Here is a 15,815-nt window from a genome sequence, read left to right as displayed (position 1 = left end):
CTTCGTCCAATCAATGTCAAACGTATTCTAAATTCCCCATGTAAACTACAATCTCGTTAATTTTTTTAGTTTCATAATTTTACATTTAGTTTTCGTTTGTTTTAAAGATAAGAAACTTCTATATAGCAATATGACATAATATACAAATAGTTTAAATTCATCATACATATTTAAAAATCACTTTTAAAATTTTTAAAGTTTCAGATAATAAATTGTTTTAATATTTTATTTTTTAAAACAGTTTTTTAAAAATATTAGCTTTTTTTTATACAAGGTTTTAAGAGTTGTTGAATCTTATATAGAAGATGTATTAGTAGAAAATAAAAAATATATCCATTTTTTAATTTTTAAAATATTAAAGTATACTTATTACTTAGATTAATATATTCTCAATTTCGACTATTACTGTTTGTCCCTGTCCGGTGGATTTTCATTGGTTCTATCTCATAGAAGGGAAAAAAGCCAAAACAAGAAAAACAGAGCCTGGCAGAAAGAAGAGAAACAAAATGATGCTGCCCAGGATCGAACTGGGGACCTTTAGTGTGTAAGACTAACGTGATAACCACTACACCACAGCATCTGATGATTTTAACAACTAATTCCCAGTTATAATAATTCATCCACACTGACATCTTTGCTAAAATTCATAACGGCAGTTATTCAACTCCAGACTCGATGTTCCCGCGTGATCAAGCTGTTGCATGGGCCCCTAAGTGAAGTCCATATCCTTTTGGCCGTTACATTTAGGTCCACGTAACGACAAGTATGGTGACGTGTGAAACTATTATTGGCCAGCATGAAAAAGTGTGCCACTCCAATCCATAAAAACAGAGACAGACACTTTCTTGGAAATTTCCTAATGTTTCATTTGCCAAATCATTTTCTCCCCATGCCATATTTTGGCATTGAATTTTTTATTTTTATAATTAAAATTAAAATTTTCAAAATTACAAGAATATTAACAATATTCTATTTAATTCCCAAATAAATCTTTAAAAAAATGGAAAAGGAAAAAAAAAAATGTAAGACCTGTTAAAATTGATAAGACTGAGGTGAGGGTGCCTATCATTTTTGATAGAGAATGAAATAATAAAATAGAAATATTGCTGAATCCGGTAGAGGTAGTTTCTCTCAGCTAAGTGGCTTAGAGTTGGAGAATATCCTGGGTTTCTCAAAGGGCTTGGCAGAGAGGTGAAGATGGCAAGACTTGTAAAGAGTTTCCTGCAATCCATGTTGAAATTGGTGAATTTGGTTATGGGAATGGTTGGAGTGACCATAATTCTGTATGGCTTGTGGATGATGAGAGTTTGGCAGAGGGACATGCAGGGGACCTCCTCTGATAGTTTTGAACCACCCCATTTTCCATGGTAAGTTCTGTTTCTGTTATTTCCCATTTCCCATTTCCCAAATCACTGAGAAAATATTGAAGGAAGCTAGTACTTGTAGTAGTAGAAGTTCCTCATTTTCATTTAGGCTGTGGTTCAGTTGTTTTTTGTGTATCTGTATTTGGTTCTCACCTGAGTTGAAATCAGCCCTGACCTTGTAATGTTACATCCAGTCTGCACAAAGAAAAGATCCAAGACTTTCAATCCAAATCCTACAAAGTAGCTTTTAGGAAAATTGGTAACTCAATATGATATCAGAGCTTGGTTTGACAGGAGGTCGTGGTTCGAACGACCTCTCCATAATTTACATATTTGTTTCCCCATTTGGCAGGAGGTCGAGGGTGTTAAGGAAGCATGATATAAACTTAAGCTTTTAGGAAAAGATTACTTTAGCTCTCTACTTTGTTGTTTGGATAATTGCTGATTAGTTCATTTTTGACATTTTTTCCTTGTCAAATACAGGTTTATATGGGCTTCTATCATCACTGGCATCAGTTTTTGTGTGATAACATCCATAGGTCACATTGCTGCAGACACTGTAAATGGTCATTGCCTCTCTTGTGTATCCTTTTTATCAAGCATCTGCTCATTTCTTTTGATGTTTTGTAAGCCTGTATGAACAGTCCTTCATGGGGCAAACTGCTCTTATTGCCATGTGAAAAATCCACACTCTAAACCTCAACTGTCACAGGGGTCAGTCCAATTCCTAATTCAAATCATAGATCTATCACTATGAACACAAATGCATATGCATATGTCCTCACCTTCTTGTTCACATTTTGAATTTATTGGATACCTTAAATCAGCACAGTATATGGTGATTCTCGTTTCGCTTCTCCTGCTGGAAACAGCGCTTGCAGCAGATATATTCCTAAATTCAGATTGGGAGAAGGTATATGTATAGAGAGATTCTCTCTGTCTCCTCAAATTCTCTTTTTCTTCCTTGCCAAACAACTTGTGTTGCTTGTCATGAACTGTTATTGTGCTCTATCAGGACTTACCCGAGGATCCAACAGGGAGGTTTGATGATTTCAAAGATTTTGTGAACTCAAATATTGAGATGTTCCAATGGATAGGCTTGCTGATTGTTTTAGCACAGGTACCTACCTCTATGTCCAATATCCCAATACTCGGATTGAATGAAATATCAATCAAGAACTGAAATGAAACTTTTGATGATAACACAATCAACAGTCAAAATAAGATGTTGTAATGAGGATTCAAACCATTCCAAAGCTTGAATTTGCTACTGCTTATGACCCTATTGTCCTCCATCTGCAGGGCATTTCCATCTTACTGGCCATGGTGCTAAGAACTACTGAGCGAGGACAAGCATCCAACTATGACAGTGATGATGCCTACACAACAGCCAGGAACCCCCTATTGAACGGGCCTGTTCAGCCACTTCCTTATGTTGCTAATGATGCCTGGACCGTGGGTCATGATAGTGTAATCAGTTATTCACAGCCATATTTTTCTGCCTGAGGTTTCTGAGGGAGCTTATGATTTCTCATTCAACATGTATTTTTCCCTTTCTCAGATGAAAAAGTGAGGAGATTTTGCATCAAATGTGGAAGAAACAAGAAGGAAAAAACATGGGACTAATCAGTTTGGCAGTGGTGGCATCAGCTTTCCTTAGTGGGACTTCAATGTTGAAGTGGTGGTGTGCATGGGTTTCATTGTGGTTGAAGTGGAAATGGTGTAAAGATTACATAAATGGTTTAAGGACTTTTTGTTGTAGAACAAATACCAGAGACTAAAAATTTCATAATTGTCTGGGTTTGTTTTTTTTTTACTCTCTACTCTTATCACCCACTGGATTTGCAGGGCACTCACAACATCATCGTCAAAACAAGATGTCGAAATTAACTGAAACGACTTGGTTAAGAAGAACTCACTACATATATTTAGAGACTTTTTTCCCTCATGTAGGGATATAGAAAAGACATTATTGTCATAAAGTGGAATATAAATCAATTTTTAGATTATCTTAGAAATATTATCTAAATTAATTAAATAAAATAATGATAGAATATAAATCAACTTTTTTTTCTTTCATTAAAAATGCTTTAATTAAATTAAGATAATATTTTTAAAGAGACAACCTTGAAAAGAGAGAAATATTATTTGAATTAATTAAATATGGAAATATTATTTAAATCAATTAAATTGTAACTAAAAATAATCTAATTTTTAAATATTAATGGAAATTACTTGGGATATAGTCAAGATGATGAGACTATTTTAGGAAAAAAAAATTAAACAAACAATGGATAGAGAGTCAATACTGATCCCTTCCCAATTTTACAGACAAAAGGATGACAAAAATAATATTTAATGATCTTCTCAAGAATTTTACAATCAAATATGCAAACCAACCAAGAAAGAAGGGAAAATCTGAAAGGGAGGAAAAAACAAAGGGAGAAGAGCTATTCCGTTTTCTTGGAAGTTGTTGATGGCTTTCTCTTCATCCGGCTGAAGGGTCCAATTGTGCAGTCCATAATGTACATGTAGATGACCTGGCTCCAGGATTTATACGACTCTAAATCCTCGTAGTATTCTGGTGCAATCTCCTTCACCCTATAGAGCTTGTTCCCTGGGATCCTGGGGAAGTCATGGTGCTCATTGTGGTATCCCACGCTCCATGTGAGAAGATTTAGGGGGCCATAGTAAGAGTATGTCTCTTGTTCAGGGTTGAAGACATAATGTTCAGAGATGAAATGACCCGCCATTGGGTGCATCCCGCCCCCAACGAAGGTGGAAAGGATCAAATAAGCAAATGACTTCCAACCCCAGAAATAGACCATGGCAGCATCGAGGGCCAACTGGACAATCAAATTGAAGAACTCCCATACACCAGGGGGCTTCGGATTGAGAAATAGAGGCCGGAGAGCATAGAAGAAGAGTTGGAAGGTGACCCAGATTGATTTTGTTAGGGCATTTCTCACGAGCAGGGCTTCAATTTGGCTGGGGACGTCCATGTCCATGCCATCCACTCCCTGATAACGATGGTGCTCAAGGTGGTACTTTTGGAAGGTGACAGACATGGGCACACCAATTGGGAGATTAGCAAAAATCCCGAGCCAGCGGTTGTAGACTGGAGTAGAGAAGGCGAGGTTGTGACTCAGCTCATGAATGGCTAAGAAGAGGTTATGATTTAGAAACGAGCCAAAGAAGTATGCCACTGTCAATATCTTCAGCCAGCCTGCATCATGGAGGACAGTAGCAGTCCCCAGCTGAAGCAAAACCACCCCAGCAACCTGCAAGCCCACAATTTCAATAGTATGAACCAAAGACATCTTAATTGCAGAATATTCATTGTAATAGCAATTAAACAATAAGCCAGTCACAAAACCAGTCGGACATCTGCATAACAAACATATTTTCTAGAGTTCCAAACAGGGAAATACAGTGACAAAACTACTGAACTCTCAATTGAAGTCTTTATTCAAGAAAACTAGGCATTTGTATTTTTTTTTCCGAGAACTTTCTAAAACCTTCAGAATTTGTGAAACTGAAATTCTCTCTAAATTTATCTAGAATTTCTAGACATATTAATTACTTCAAAACACCACCTCTTCCAGTCAAAATAATCAATGTGTAATTGAATCCATAAAGGAACAGCTGGATTCTAACGATAACAAAAAGGGGGGGAAAAGTCGGATTTGGAAGATGTAAGTTCAAACTTCATACATCGCAATGCTGAAACGAGAGGAGGGGAGGAGGTGCAAGCATGAAACACGATAAAGATTCAAAAATTAGAACAACAATGACAAAAGCTTAAATCACAAGAAATTGGGATCAGATACACAGTAATCACTTTCCGCCAACACACAATTAGCAAAAACAAAACAGCAATGCGGAGTCGAAATCCTATCGCAGCTTATTTCTGCATCATCCAGTGATAAATCGTATCATATAAACCAGCATTTGCAGATCCGAGAGAGTGGATATAAAGAAAGAACGACACAAATAAACCAATCTCTGAATACAACTCCACCAAGGCCGATGCAACAAACATAAAAGCACTTTTTCAAGAACGAGAACGATGGATTGAACCACATTTAGCCAGATCTGAAAGAAAAAAAAAAAAAAAAAAAAAAAAAACCTTGAGGAAAGCGAAAGGGTCAGGGCCGAAGAGGTCTTTGATTTGAGGGTACTGAGAGAGTATCTGACGGCGTCGGGAGGCGTGAGGCTCGTCTGTGTACGACCAGAAGAAGTCGTTTGCCATCACTCCCTCCTCTCTCTCTTCCCCTCCCATCCCCAGACCTCCCTCTTCCTTCCTCTCTCGATTTCCTTCCTCTTTTCTTGTATTGTCTCCCTACGGCCTCAGATTCTAGTACCTGCGAAGCTAAACCAATAATGTAGGGTTAAAAGGGAATGGCCAATATTAGAAATGTAGAGAGAGAGGTGATGGAGATTTGGAAGGACCCTGTTGGGTACGGCGTTGGTGGACGTGGGCGTGGAGGCCTCGTCCAGCGTCCCTTCTCATTGGCGTTCGAAAGAGCCATGATATGATTGCCGTTTGTGGCGGAAGTGGCGCTGCCAGCTTGCTCCCACGTGCCTCCCCCTCATTTTTTCCAAATTATAAAATCAAAAAAATATGTTTTAAATTTTTTTCACCGTTGGAGTTTGAACCCCTTCCTAATTCCACACCAAATATCTGAATCGCAATTTAAAATATCTTTAGGGCTGACGTTTTTGAAACTTCTGTTTGAACATTATTTGAAATACTTCAGCCATTTTCAATTATCAAATTTATTTAGGAATTCAAAATTTAAAACAATCTATTTTAAATTTATTTATTAAAAAAATATTGTATACTAGTAAAAATAATCTCTTTAAAATAAATTTTATAAAGTAATTTCATTTTCAAAATGATTTTCAAACTAGTGCATTTTATCCCCACGTATTATCCATATCATAAAAAAATCGTTTTTGGTAACTATGATTTTAATTTTTTTTTTAAATAATCACAAAAGGACTTAAAATTGTTAAGATTAAATTTAAAGCACTAATAACAGATTAGGGTTTTATATTTCTAAAAATTCAAAACCGTATAGTAGTTATACGATTTTGTGACACAAAAAAAAAAAAAAAAACACCAAAAATCTCAAGTTGCATGGATGTCCAAGTGGCTGAGATACATTAGTTGAAAATTATTTTGATAAAGGTTAAAACTTTGTTTGGGAATTGTTTTTTAGAATAATTTTTTTGTTATCTATAACAAAAAAACACAGAAAACATGTTTTAAGAAAAAAAAAAACTGATAGAAAAATTAGGATAATCCAATCTAAGGTAATCGCCTTAAAATGGGGTGAATAGGGTGGTGATGGTCTCTTTTTTCAAATTTAAATTGTATGAGTGTAAGAGACAATTATATATAAATATATAATAAAATAATATAAAAATATTTGCATATAAAGTAAAAAAGTAGGAAAGAGAGAATGCAAACATAAAATTTTATAGTGGTTTGGCGCAACCCGACCTACATCCACTCTCCTCTAACTTCAATCTCAAACTTGAGGTTCCATTAATTTAAGGGTTCCAAACAAATCCTTCAAACAATACAATTGCATTATGGTTCTAATCCACCCTCTTGGACTTTTGGCTCCAAGCACCCTTTACACTTCTCAAGAGATATCTCGCTCTTTAATAACCCCTCAAATGATACTCCACACTTAAGAATCTCTAAGTGATACCTCACACTTAGACTTTTCTTCTCAAATATTTACAAATGATTTTATAAAATCTTTTAGAACAATGGTGCACTAAAAAACACTCTTTCAAGGCTCAAATATATTCAAGAAATGTTTATGAAGATTAATCTCATGCAACAATAAAGATTGAAACCTTTTTATAGAAGAAAAATATCAAACTAGCCATTGGGAGTTCGACTAGTTGACTAATCGTTAGCATTTCATGCTTGGCAGGTGATCGTTGAACCTCGACCACCCCTTGACCGGACCTCGATCGATTGAGGTTCAACCTTGACCGATTGAACAATTGTTCTGGAAGAGAGAAAACGTTTTTTTTGCACCCCTCAACCGATTGAGCTGAGGATCGACTGGTTCTTCATCTGGTTCAACCGGTTGAGTCGTTTTTGACTCAACAACCAACTTTTCCAACTTAAAACCTTTTAAACAAGTTTGAAAAATATTTGACACATGGTTTTAGTTGCAAACACGAAATTATTTAATTTTAAAGGATTTAAAAATGAAAAAACTTTTTGATGATTTTGGTGCTTAAGTAAATAATGTAATGCATAAAAAAAACTAATGCATCAACAACTTTACAAAGATATCTTATGAAGCTTGGGTCTTGAAAAACACTTCTCTTTGAGATATTTTTTTTTTCATGATTTCTTTTTGGCTTGATTTATCTTTGTAATTGTCACTTTGGAAATTATCTTGTATAATCATACTTGAAATATAATCATTAATTCTAAACTTTGTTTTGTTATCATTAAAATCGAAATTAAACAAACCTTGATTTCATAAAAACTATTTTCTGTTTTATATTTTCTATTTTTAAGAACAAAAAACTAGACGTTTTTAGATAACATCTTTTACTTGTTTTATATTATTTTTATTTATTTTTTGAAAATTATTTTACGAAATAATTATACAAACATGTAGAATGATTAAAAATAAAATATTAGATATAAAATTTATTTTTAAAACATACTTAGAAATATTAAAAACAGACTAAAAATATTTCAGGTTTTCAAACAGTTTTTTGTATTACAAAAATTAAAAAACTATTCTCAAAAACCAATTTTCATCATTGTTTTAAAAAATAGTTATCAAATATACCCTTATTTTATAAAATAAAAATAAAAATTCAAATAAAATATTTTTGTTTAAAACTCACAAAAGTCTTACTCAAAATGCTTTGCAAAAAGTAAGTAAAAATACCTTTAATTTCATTTTAATATAAAAATTAACCCATTTTCAAAAATAAAATAAAATAAAATTCATAAGTGAAAAAAAAATCCATTTTTTGTCCCAAACAAGGACTTAACACTGTCATTTGGTTAACTTCTCAAGCCTCAACCCAAAAAACTTGGTAGCTTGGGGCGCAATGATTTCAACTCTTGGTTTTAGCTATATGACCAATCCAAAATTATAAACTTCATGACATAATATTATAAATGTTTATTAAATGTGGAATAAATTTTATATAAATAAAAATAGTGCTCCTAAGCTAAAATATAAGATTCTCATGAAAAAAAAAAATCTCTCTTTTTGAAGCATAAATACAGGCAACACCAAACATAATAATTTACCAGTCTAAAAAAATAAAAACATATATTTATATAATTATTTCTTAAAACACCCTTTTAAAAACAAAAATAAAAAATAGTCATAAAATATTTTCTAATTTTAAGAACTAAAAACAGAAAACAATTTTTAATTACCATACATGCTTTTTAAATTTTTTATTCAAAAAAATAGAAAACTTAAAAAAAAAAAAAATGATTGCCACCCTAAAGATTCATTTTGGTACAATTCTCCATTATTTCCAAGAAATAAAAAACAATTTTAAAATTATTTTCCATATGATAAATGCTTTTAACATTATACAAAAACCGATAGCAAATATCTTAAATTTATTCTTAAAAATAAATTATTTTTAAGAAACTTCTATCAAAAGTTTATTCTAAAAAATCAGAAAACTATTTTCAAGAATAATTTCCAAACAAAGCCAACCATTTATCACTGAAACCATCTGGTAAATGTCTCATTTTCTTACATGGTAGCTTCAACTAGGAAGCAACCCGCCTGCTGCAGAGAAAGAGAAAAGGGGCTTTCTTTCTAAGCTTGGAGAGACATTTCATGGGCAAACTTTCAAACTGTACAAACATGTACAAATTCTCTTACAATTCATAAACCTTCTAAATAGACCACTACCTTCACCTCCCTGCCCACAATAACTCAGGCCTTTGCTTCTTCCTTCTCAGAAGCGGGAAGAAAGCAGAACAGTTGTAACTAAATCTAGATCGACCGAACCAATCAATCTCGGTCCTTATGTAAAATTAAAGCAGACAGAGAACTACAGACTCATTGAAAAACACATGAGACAGTGGGCTCAGGCTGTGTACTAATCACCTATCTTAGATGAGAATCATACTGGTCAAAAAGGGAATCAGGAATGATCAGAGGCAACTTGTCTATGTACATGAAAAGCCTTCTGAGATTCTCCCTAGTGACTGTAACCATGTCAATTATGTCCCTGCTGTCTGTGAATACCCAGAGATCACCAGAATTCACTCTCTTAAGACTGTCACGACAGAAGGGGCACGACTGTGATCTCGATCGCCTGCAATGCATTGCATCAAATTCTTACTAACCCCATAGAAAAAATTAAGACCAACAAAACATGAAATAGCTAGCAAACCAAGGGCTTGAGAAAGGGCATGTTATATCTCCTATAGCTGGAAACAAGCATGAGCACATCAACCTAATATGTTAAAAGCTAGGGGAAATAATTATGCAAATGGTTAAAAGCAGGGAATGAAAACAAGGGAAATGGAATGGCTTAGAATTTTCTGTAGTGTTTTATGTACCCATTAGCCTGCAACAATTTTGAATTATAGAAATGACCAGAGAGTATCATTTTTTTACTCTCCAAATATCAACTACTAGACCATATACCAGATCCCGATGTCATTTGAAAACCAACTCTATCCTATTGGAAGTCATCAGGTTGAAATATCTGATGTGAGCAATTATTTAGTGACACTACAAAACTTCAATGGTAAATCATATGTATCGAGTTTTTCTGACCGAATTCAACTTGTGTAGGATTCAGAATATTGTATTGGTATCATCTCTCTAAAATGTGGCATATATCTAATCCACTTGACATTAAAAGAAATAGAACAGCTATGATATTCTACGGAGGCTTTTGTGATAAAAATGACAGGTTGAGAAACATTAATCTTCATGTTTGACCTCAGTATTAATTTTCAATGAGCAACGAAAAATTAATATACACAAAAACAGAGCAGATCCCTCCAAACACACAAAATGAGTACGATAGGGATAATACGAATGCCAAAGAACCGAATAAGAGACATATCCGGTTTCTACAGAATTCATCCCCAATTTACTAAATATCCCTTGGCATGCTACTACCCGAAAAGGGAAAAAACCACATAAAAAACGAGGAATTTTTACTGGTATAATGGAAGCAATTTAAGTATATTTTGGAATAAATATGATAATCAACATTGCAATCCAACATCAAAATATGGGCACTATCATGTCACACTATGGAATCCTCTGCAATACAACATTTATAAATAATATTAATATATTAACTTTCAGAGTTCCTTCTTCCAACTAGCAAAGTGGGTCTGTTCTTGGGTTAACATGGAATTATGCCTTCACAAGCAAAGAGGTGTGATGAAATAGATTCATTACTTTGATTTAATCCATTCAAAATATGAAATAGCTGTCATATTGTTCAAGTCAATGACAGTTGTGAAAATAACTTAAACAACACATGGAAGTGAACAAATTTTTTTTGCATTCTCAAGGGAGTGTTCATCCTCAACCAGTTTTTTTCCCCTCCTATTGACCTAGCTTCAGATCTAACAACTAGTCCCAATGACACATCCAATTCTTCCAATTCTCACCTACCTTAAACTTCCAGGAATTGCCCTGAGTTGAAGGATGCAGAAGTACTACTAATAGATGATACAAACATGCCTACCATATGGTAAACATAACATTCATTTCCAACTTAATCCGAAACAAAATCCACCATTTAGAGACAGATGGACAACAAACCTACAGATTGGAAAACTCACATTCAACTAACATTAGGTCCTCTAACAAGATTTCATCCTTCTGTAACCCTCATGTTACAAGCTCTATCATAGAATCCAGATCCCAAAAGACTGCAAATCAGGATTCAATTTGAACATAAACAACAAAAATTCCATCTGATGAAGAACCACAACACAGTCCAAACTCTATAAGGAAAATTCTCAAGAGCTCATGTCCCCAAACCTCTGCCAGTCCCAAACAGGGCAATGTTTCTATTAGAACTCCAGTTCTGGTCAGTCATATGTATAATCTACAGTCACCTCCTTTCAAAATCACGGAAACAACCTATGCCCTCACACATGTAATTCACAAAATAGATTGGATTCCTCCCCCCCCCCCCCCAACTTTTGACACTATTGCCTTTTCAAGAAGCATATCTTGAAACCTAATAGTAGAGGTACAAGCAAAAAGAACAAAGGTAAAATATGCAAATGGATTAAGCAAACCGAAAAATATAATAATAAACATGTTTGGACCTATTAGAACTCCAGTTCTGATCAGTCATATGTATAATCTACAGTCACCTCCTTTCAAAATCACGGAAACAACCTATGCCCTCACACATGTAATTCACAAAATAGATGGGATTTCCCCCCCAACTTTTGACACTATTGTCTTTTCAAGAAGCAGATCCTGAAAACTAATAGTATGAGGTACAAGCAAAAAGAACACAGGTAAAATATGCAAATGGATTAAGCAAACCAAAAAATATAATAATAAACATGTTTGGACCTTCCAATCCGGAGAAACCCTAGCCAAAGCTTTAGATGCCAAATAGGGTTAAATAAGAGAAAATTGGGGGGAGGTTTCAGTGTGGCAGAAAAAGGGGGGAAGACGAATAAAATTTTTATCCAACTTCAATAAGCTGGAAGTGGCTTTAGATGTTTTTAGCTCCAAAGCCAGTAAAACTTAAATTTAAATTAATGGTAAATATCCATATTTTTCCTTTAATTACGTTTCTATGGACTAGGGGCTTAGAACCTCAGGGTTGTCAAAACCACTGGGGCAATAATCTGAACCTGCAGCTAGAGAATCGTTATTTCAGTAGTCAGAAACGCAAACTTTAATATCAATAAAAGAAACCAAAAAACTAAAGGGTTCATTACCTATTATACTTCGAATATCAGTTTAAAAGACTTATGCATCTGAATCAATCTTTCACTTAATGAATACAGCTAGCAAACCAATAATCCATGATTCACACTACAAAATTTGCAAAGATGGTACTCTGGATGTCAGTAAAGAGAACATATAGATCATAGTCTGTATTGTCAGCTTGGTCAAGTGTTTCAAATGTTTTGCAGCAACACTATTTTGTCTTCTAACGTCTTCATTACATCCTTTAGGGCTCATCAACAAAATGTCTCATAAAAGAGTTCCAAACACCCAGAGAAGGGTTAGGCTTTGAATGCTATATTTAAGGGAATGCAAGATCATAAAAACACTCCCTCAGCATACTGAACTATTGTGCTAATGTGATCAATTGGTCCATTCCTGAACTGGAACAAAGTTATGAGAGGAGACTGTGCTAATGTGGAACATAGTGATGGGAGATGTGTCAATTGTTCTATTCATCAATGACGCACATGGAGATGTCTTTCTTTTGAATTCCTAAATCAAGCAACTACAAGGCCGGTTTCTGAACCAAGAGGAATGTGTTTACCTTGAGGAATTTATTGATGAATTTGAAACCACCATAGCCTCAGGCTTAGTTCATAATCCCATCACTCATCCAGGGAAGAGAAAAAGGGGGAGAGTGGTGGAGGTGTGTGCATGCATGAGAGAGAGAGAGGGAGAGAGAGAGAGAGAGGAATAGGCATACCATTCTCGGTAGCATTTCAAGCACATGGCATGGTTGCAATTGGGCAAAACAATCTTACTATTCATCTCCATGCAAATACCACACTCTTCTTCTCGTTCAATGTCCACGTCTGAATATTGCTTATGTTCCTCATCATCTCTTCTTCTGTACCTTTCCATGCACACTGCCTTTTGCTTCTTATCTTCTGTATCGGTAAGACCTCTTTCTAGTTGCAGTAAAGAGGGATAAATTACAGCTGGACACAGTATGAATTGGATCATTAATAAACAGATACTAGAGCCTAAGAGAATCACCATGATCGTGGGTTCTAATTCAAAGAAATAAGAGATTACCATAAAACTCTCTAATACTTGCTTTTCTTTCATGAGTGGACATGGTCGTTGTGCCATCCACATAAACCTATACCATAAGGAATCCCCAAGGTCAGCCACATTCTTGATTGATGAAGAAATCAACAAGGTAGGAGTGAAATACATGGAAGTCAACAAAAATTTAACCTTGTAAATTAGGATCCTTAATAGTCCAAGAGCACCAGCAAGGTGGCAGTCAGTCCATTGCACTAGGAAAAGAAACAGGTGTGCAGCTGGACTGTATGACATTCTCATCTGAAGGCAGGCACCATCATACTCCCTAGGGAAATCCGACGCCCTGCACCACACATTGCAAGATAAGAATACAAACAGAAGCATGAAGGAACAACCACCAAAATAAATTACATTTAAAACTAACAAAATTATAAGAAACCAGACTATATAAAAACTCCCATGGTTTTTATTAGTTAACAATTTATCAAATAAAACATATGCTTGCTCCAAAGCAAGGGCAGTAGCAAAGAAACCCCATGACTCCGGACAAGTTACAAAAAATCTTTTAACTAGCAAAAATCTTAAAGAGTAAGGATACACTGGCACCATATTGTGAGCCAAAAAATCAATGTGATACACAATCCTCCCAATGCTGCCAATAACAGCATGTAGAAAGACAATTGGGGAAACAACAATCCAGCCGGCTCAACAGCTATACTGGTCCCGCAATGGCTTGCAAATTCAAAACAGCTACCCCACCTAAAAAAAAGGCTAGGTGGGATTCTGCCCTCCATAAGGGTCCGCTATAAAATGTAGCTCTTTTTTATGAAGAAAATGAAAATCCCAGTGCTTAGGAGCTCCAATAAAAAGAAAAAGGAAGGGACGAGGTGGAACCCATTTCCCTATTGAAGCCAGGAGACGGCAGTCAACTCATCCCGATTCAAGTGAACAGGTAGAAATTTGCAGGAGAAAAATGTGGAAAGATATGCTCAGTATACGTATATTTACTAATTCACTAGTCATCTTCGCCGCCGAGTGATAAACATGATATTGACATGAAGTAAGAACAACTCAACGAAGTTGAGTAAACTAAGACGGACGGACGAGATACAAGGGAGACAAAAATATACCTACATCATAAACAGGAACACAAACATTTTTACATCCCTCCTTAGGAATAACTGCATAAAATCACTCTCTTTTGCAGGAAAAAGAACAACTTAAAAAGGAAAGGCATTAAAAACTAAGAAAACTGTGTCAGATTGCGTAATTAAAACAATAACCAAAAAACCCTCAGAAGGCCACAAGCAGCTAAGCCCAAAAAAGGGAAGGGAAAATAAAAATTGGCAAGAAAAAAATTAAACAAATTTTGTCGAACAAAGCAGAAAATTATACAAATTTTTGGCGATAATCTTTATAACATTCGCTTTCTTTATCCATCCAACAAAAAAAAAAATTAAACAAATTTTGTCAAACAAAGCAGAAAGGTGAATGCTTTGGACTGTAGCAGTGATCTTCAACCACAGCCTAGGAAAAAAAAAAGTGAGAAAAAACCAAAAAAAAAAAAAAAAAGCAAAGAACAAAATGAACAGAAAACTATCTGGACACATACAGAGTATTGGCGTGCTGAAGATCGGCTTCAAGCACTTTGAGAGAATCCTTGAAAGATTTTCGCATGGAAGCTATGTACATCTCCCCCCACGGTCTCTCTCTATATCTCCCCAAACTTTCTCAAGAAACAATCACAAAACGAAACACACAACCACCACCATCAATCGATCGCCCCACTTCAAACAAGAAAACCCTAATTCACCGCCCCAAAACCCTCGCTTTCTCTCTCTCCAAGGAGTGGGTTTGGTCCGAGTGCTGTTATTCTATCTGTTCTTGAAAGCGAAGCCGAGAGCGAAAATAAGGACCGAGGTGGTGTGAGACCCTCAATCTTCGCCACGTGTACGGAGAAGGGTGTCACGTAGGCGTCAAAAACAATTAAAATTTAAAAAAATAATAATAATAAAGGCGTCAATGGGAATTAGCACAGACCCTCCAAATTCAGCCCCTGACGCCCTTATCCACTCTCTCTCTCTCTATATCCCTCTCTTGTCTCCCACTTCTCTATTGCCCTTTCGGTAGCTTTCCCTCTACGCAGTGATGGTTACCTATTCCATCTTTCTCTTTTCCCCTTCAGCTTTATATCTATTCACGAAATTGCCCTCTTCTGCTCTCTCTTCTCTGTTTTATCCCTTCTGAGAAAATCGATCTGTAGTGATTTTTTTAATATTTTTACCTTATTCATATTTTATGCTGATGATTTCTAAATAAGATTCATGGTTTTGGATATGATTTGGATAGACAATTTTCTCAAGAAAATATGGCAAAATATTTAAATTCTTTAATTTAATTTAATTTATTACAAAAAAAATTTAAATAAAAATAAATATTATAAAATTTGTAAATCTATACAAAATTC

General features: G+C 35.0%; 3 protein-coding genes and 1 non-coding gene across 6 annotated transcripts; 1 reads left to right on the top strand and 3 right to left on the bottom strand.

Moving 5' to 3' along the window:
* Positions 1 to 507: 507 nt before the first annotated feature.
* On the bottom strand, positions 508 to 580 carry TRNAV-UAC (transfer RNA valine (anticodon UAC)). Its single transcript has one exon. It is a non-coding gene; the product is annotated as a tRNA-Val (tRNA).
* Positions 581 to 1,027: 447 nt separating this feature from the next.
* Positions 1,028 to 3,178, top strand: LOC100854362 (tetraspanin-19). The gene is made up of 6 exons (XM_003635373.4): positions 1,028 to 1,367; positions 1,848 to 1,947; positions 2,197 to 2,277; positions 2,380 to 2,484; positions 2,667 to 2,834; positions 2,926 to 3,178. The coding sequence occupies exons 1-6, from the start codon at positions 1,198 to 1,200 to the stop codon at positions 2,935 to 2,937; spliced, it is 636 nt and encodes a 211-aa protein (XP_003635421.2). The 5' UTR covers positions 1,028 to 1,197; the 3' UTR covers positions 2,938 to 3,178.
* A 526-nt stretch (positions 3,179 to 3,704) lies between these two features.
* On the bottom strand, positions 3,705 to 5,938 carry LOC100854247 (sphingolipid delta(4)-desaturase DES1-like). 3 transcript variants are annotated; one of them, XM_059739970.1, is made up of 3 exons: positions 5,817 to 5,935; positions 5,494 to 5,728; positions 3,705 to 4,645 (listed from the first exon to the last, which is right to left on the bottom strand). In XM_059739970.1, the coding sequence occupies exons 2-3, from the start codon at positions 5,644 to 5,646 to the stop codon at positions 3,815 to 3,817; spliced, it is 984 nt and encodes a 327-aa protein (XP_059595953.1). In that variant the 5' UTR covers positions 5,647 to 5,728; positions 5,817 to 5,935; the 3' UTR covers positions 3,705 to 3,814. The 3 variants fall into 3 exon arrangements, with proteins under 3 accessions (XP_059595953.1, XP_059595952.1, XP_003635420.1); XM_059739969.1 differs by having other exon boundaries at positions 5,494 to 5,736; positions 5,817 to 5,920; XM_003635372.4 differs by having other exon boundaries at positions 5,494 to 5,938.
* Positions 5,939 to 9,195: 3,257 nt separating this feature from the next.
* LOC100244841 (hypothetical protein) lies at positions 9,196 to 15,473 on the bottom strand. Its single transcript, XM_002268969.5, has 5 exons — positions 14,961 to 15,473; positions 13,541 to 13,691; positions 13,376 to 13,442; positions 13,044 to 13,278; positions 9,196 to 9,707 (listed from the first exon to the last, which is right to left on the bottom strand). The coding sequence occupies exons 1-5, from the start codon at positions 15,038 to 15,040 to the stop codon at positions 9,497 to 9,499; spliced, it is 744 nt and encodes a 247-aa protein (XP_002269005.3). The 5' UTR covers positions 15,041 to 15,473; the 3' UTR covers positions 9,196 to 9,496.
* Positions 15,474 to 15,815: the final 342 nt, after the last annotated feature.

Source organism: Vitis vinifera, chromosome 10 (assembly GCF_030704535.1).
Source record: "Vitis vinifera cultivar Pinot Noir 40024 chromosome 10, ASM3070453v1".
Taxonomy (NCBI): Eukaryota; Viridiplantae; Streptophyta; class Magnoliopsida; order Vitales; family Vitaceae; genus Vitis; species Vitis vinifera.
This window is presented reverse-complemented; position numbering and strand designations above follow the sequence as displayed.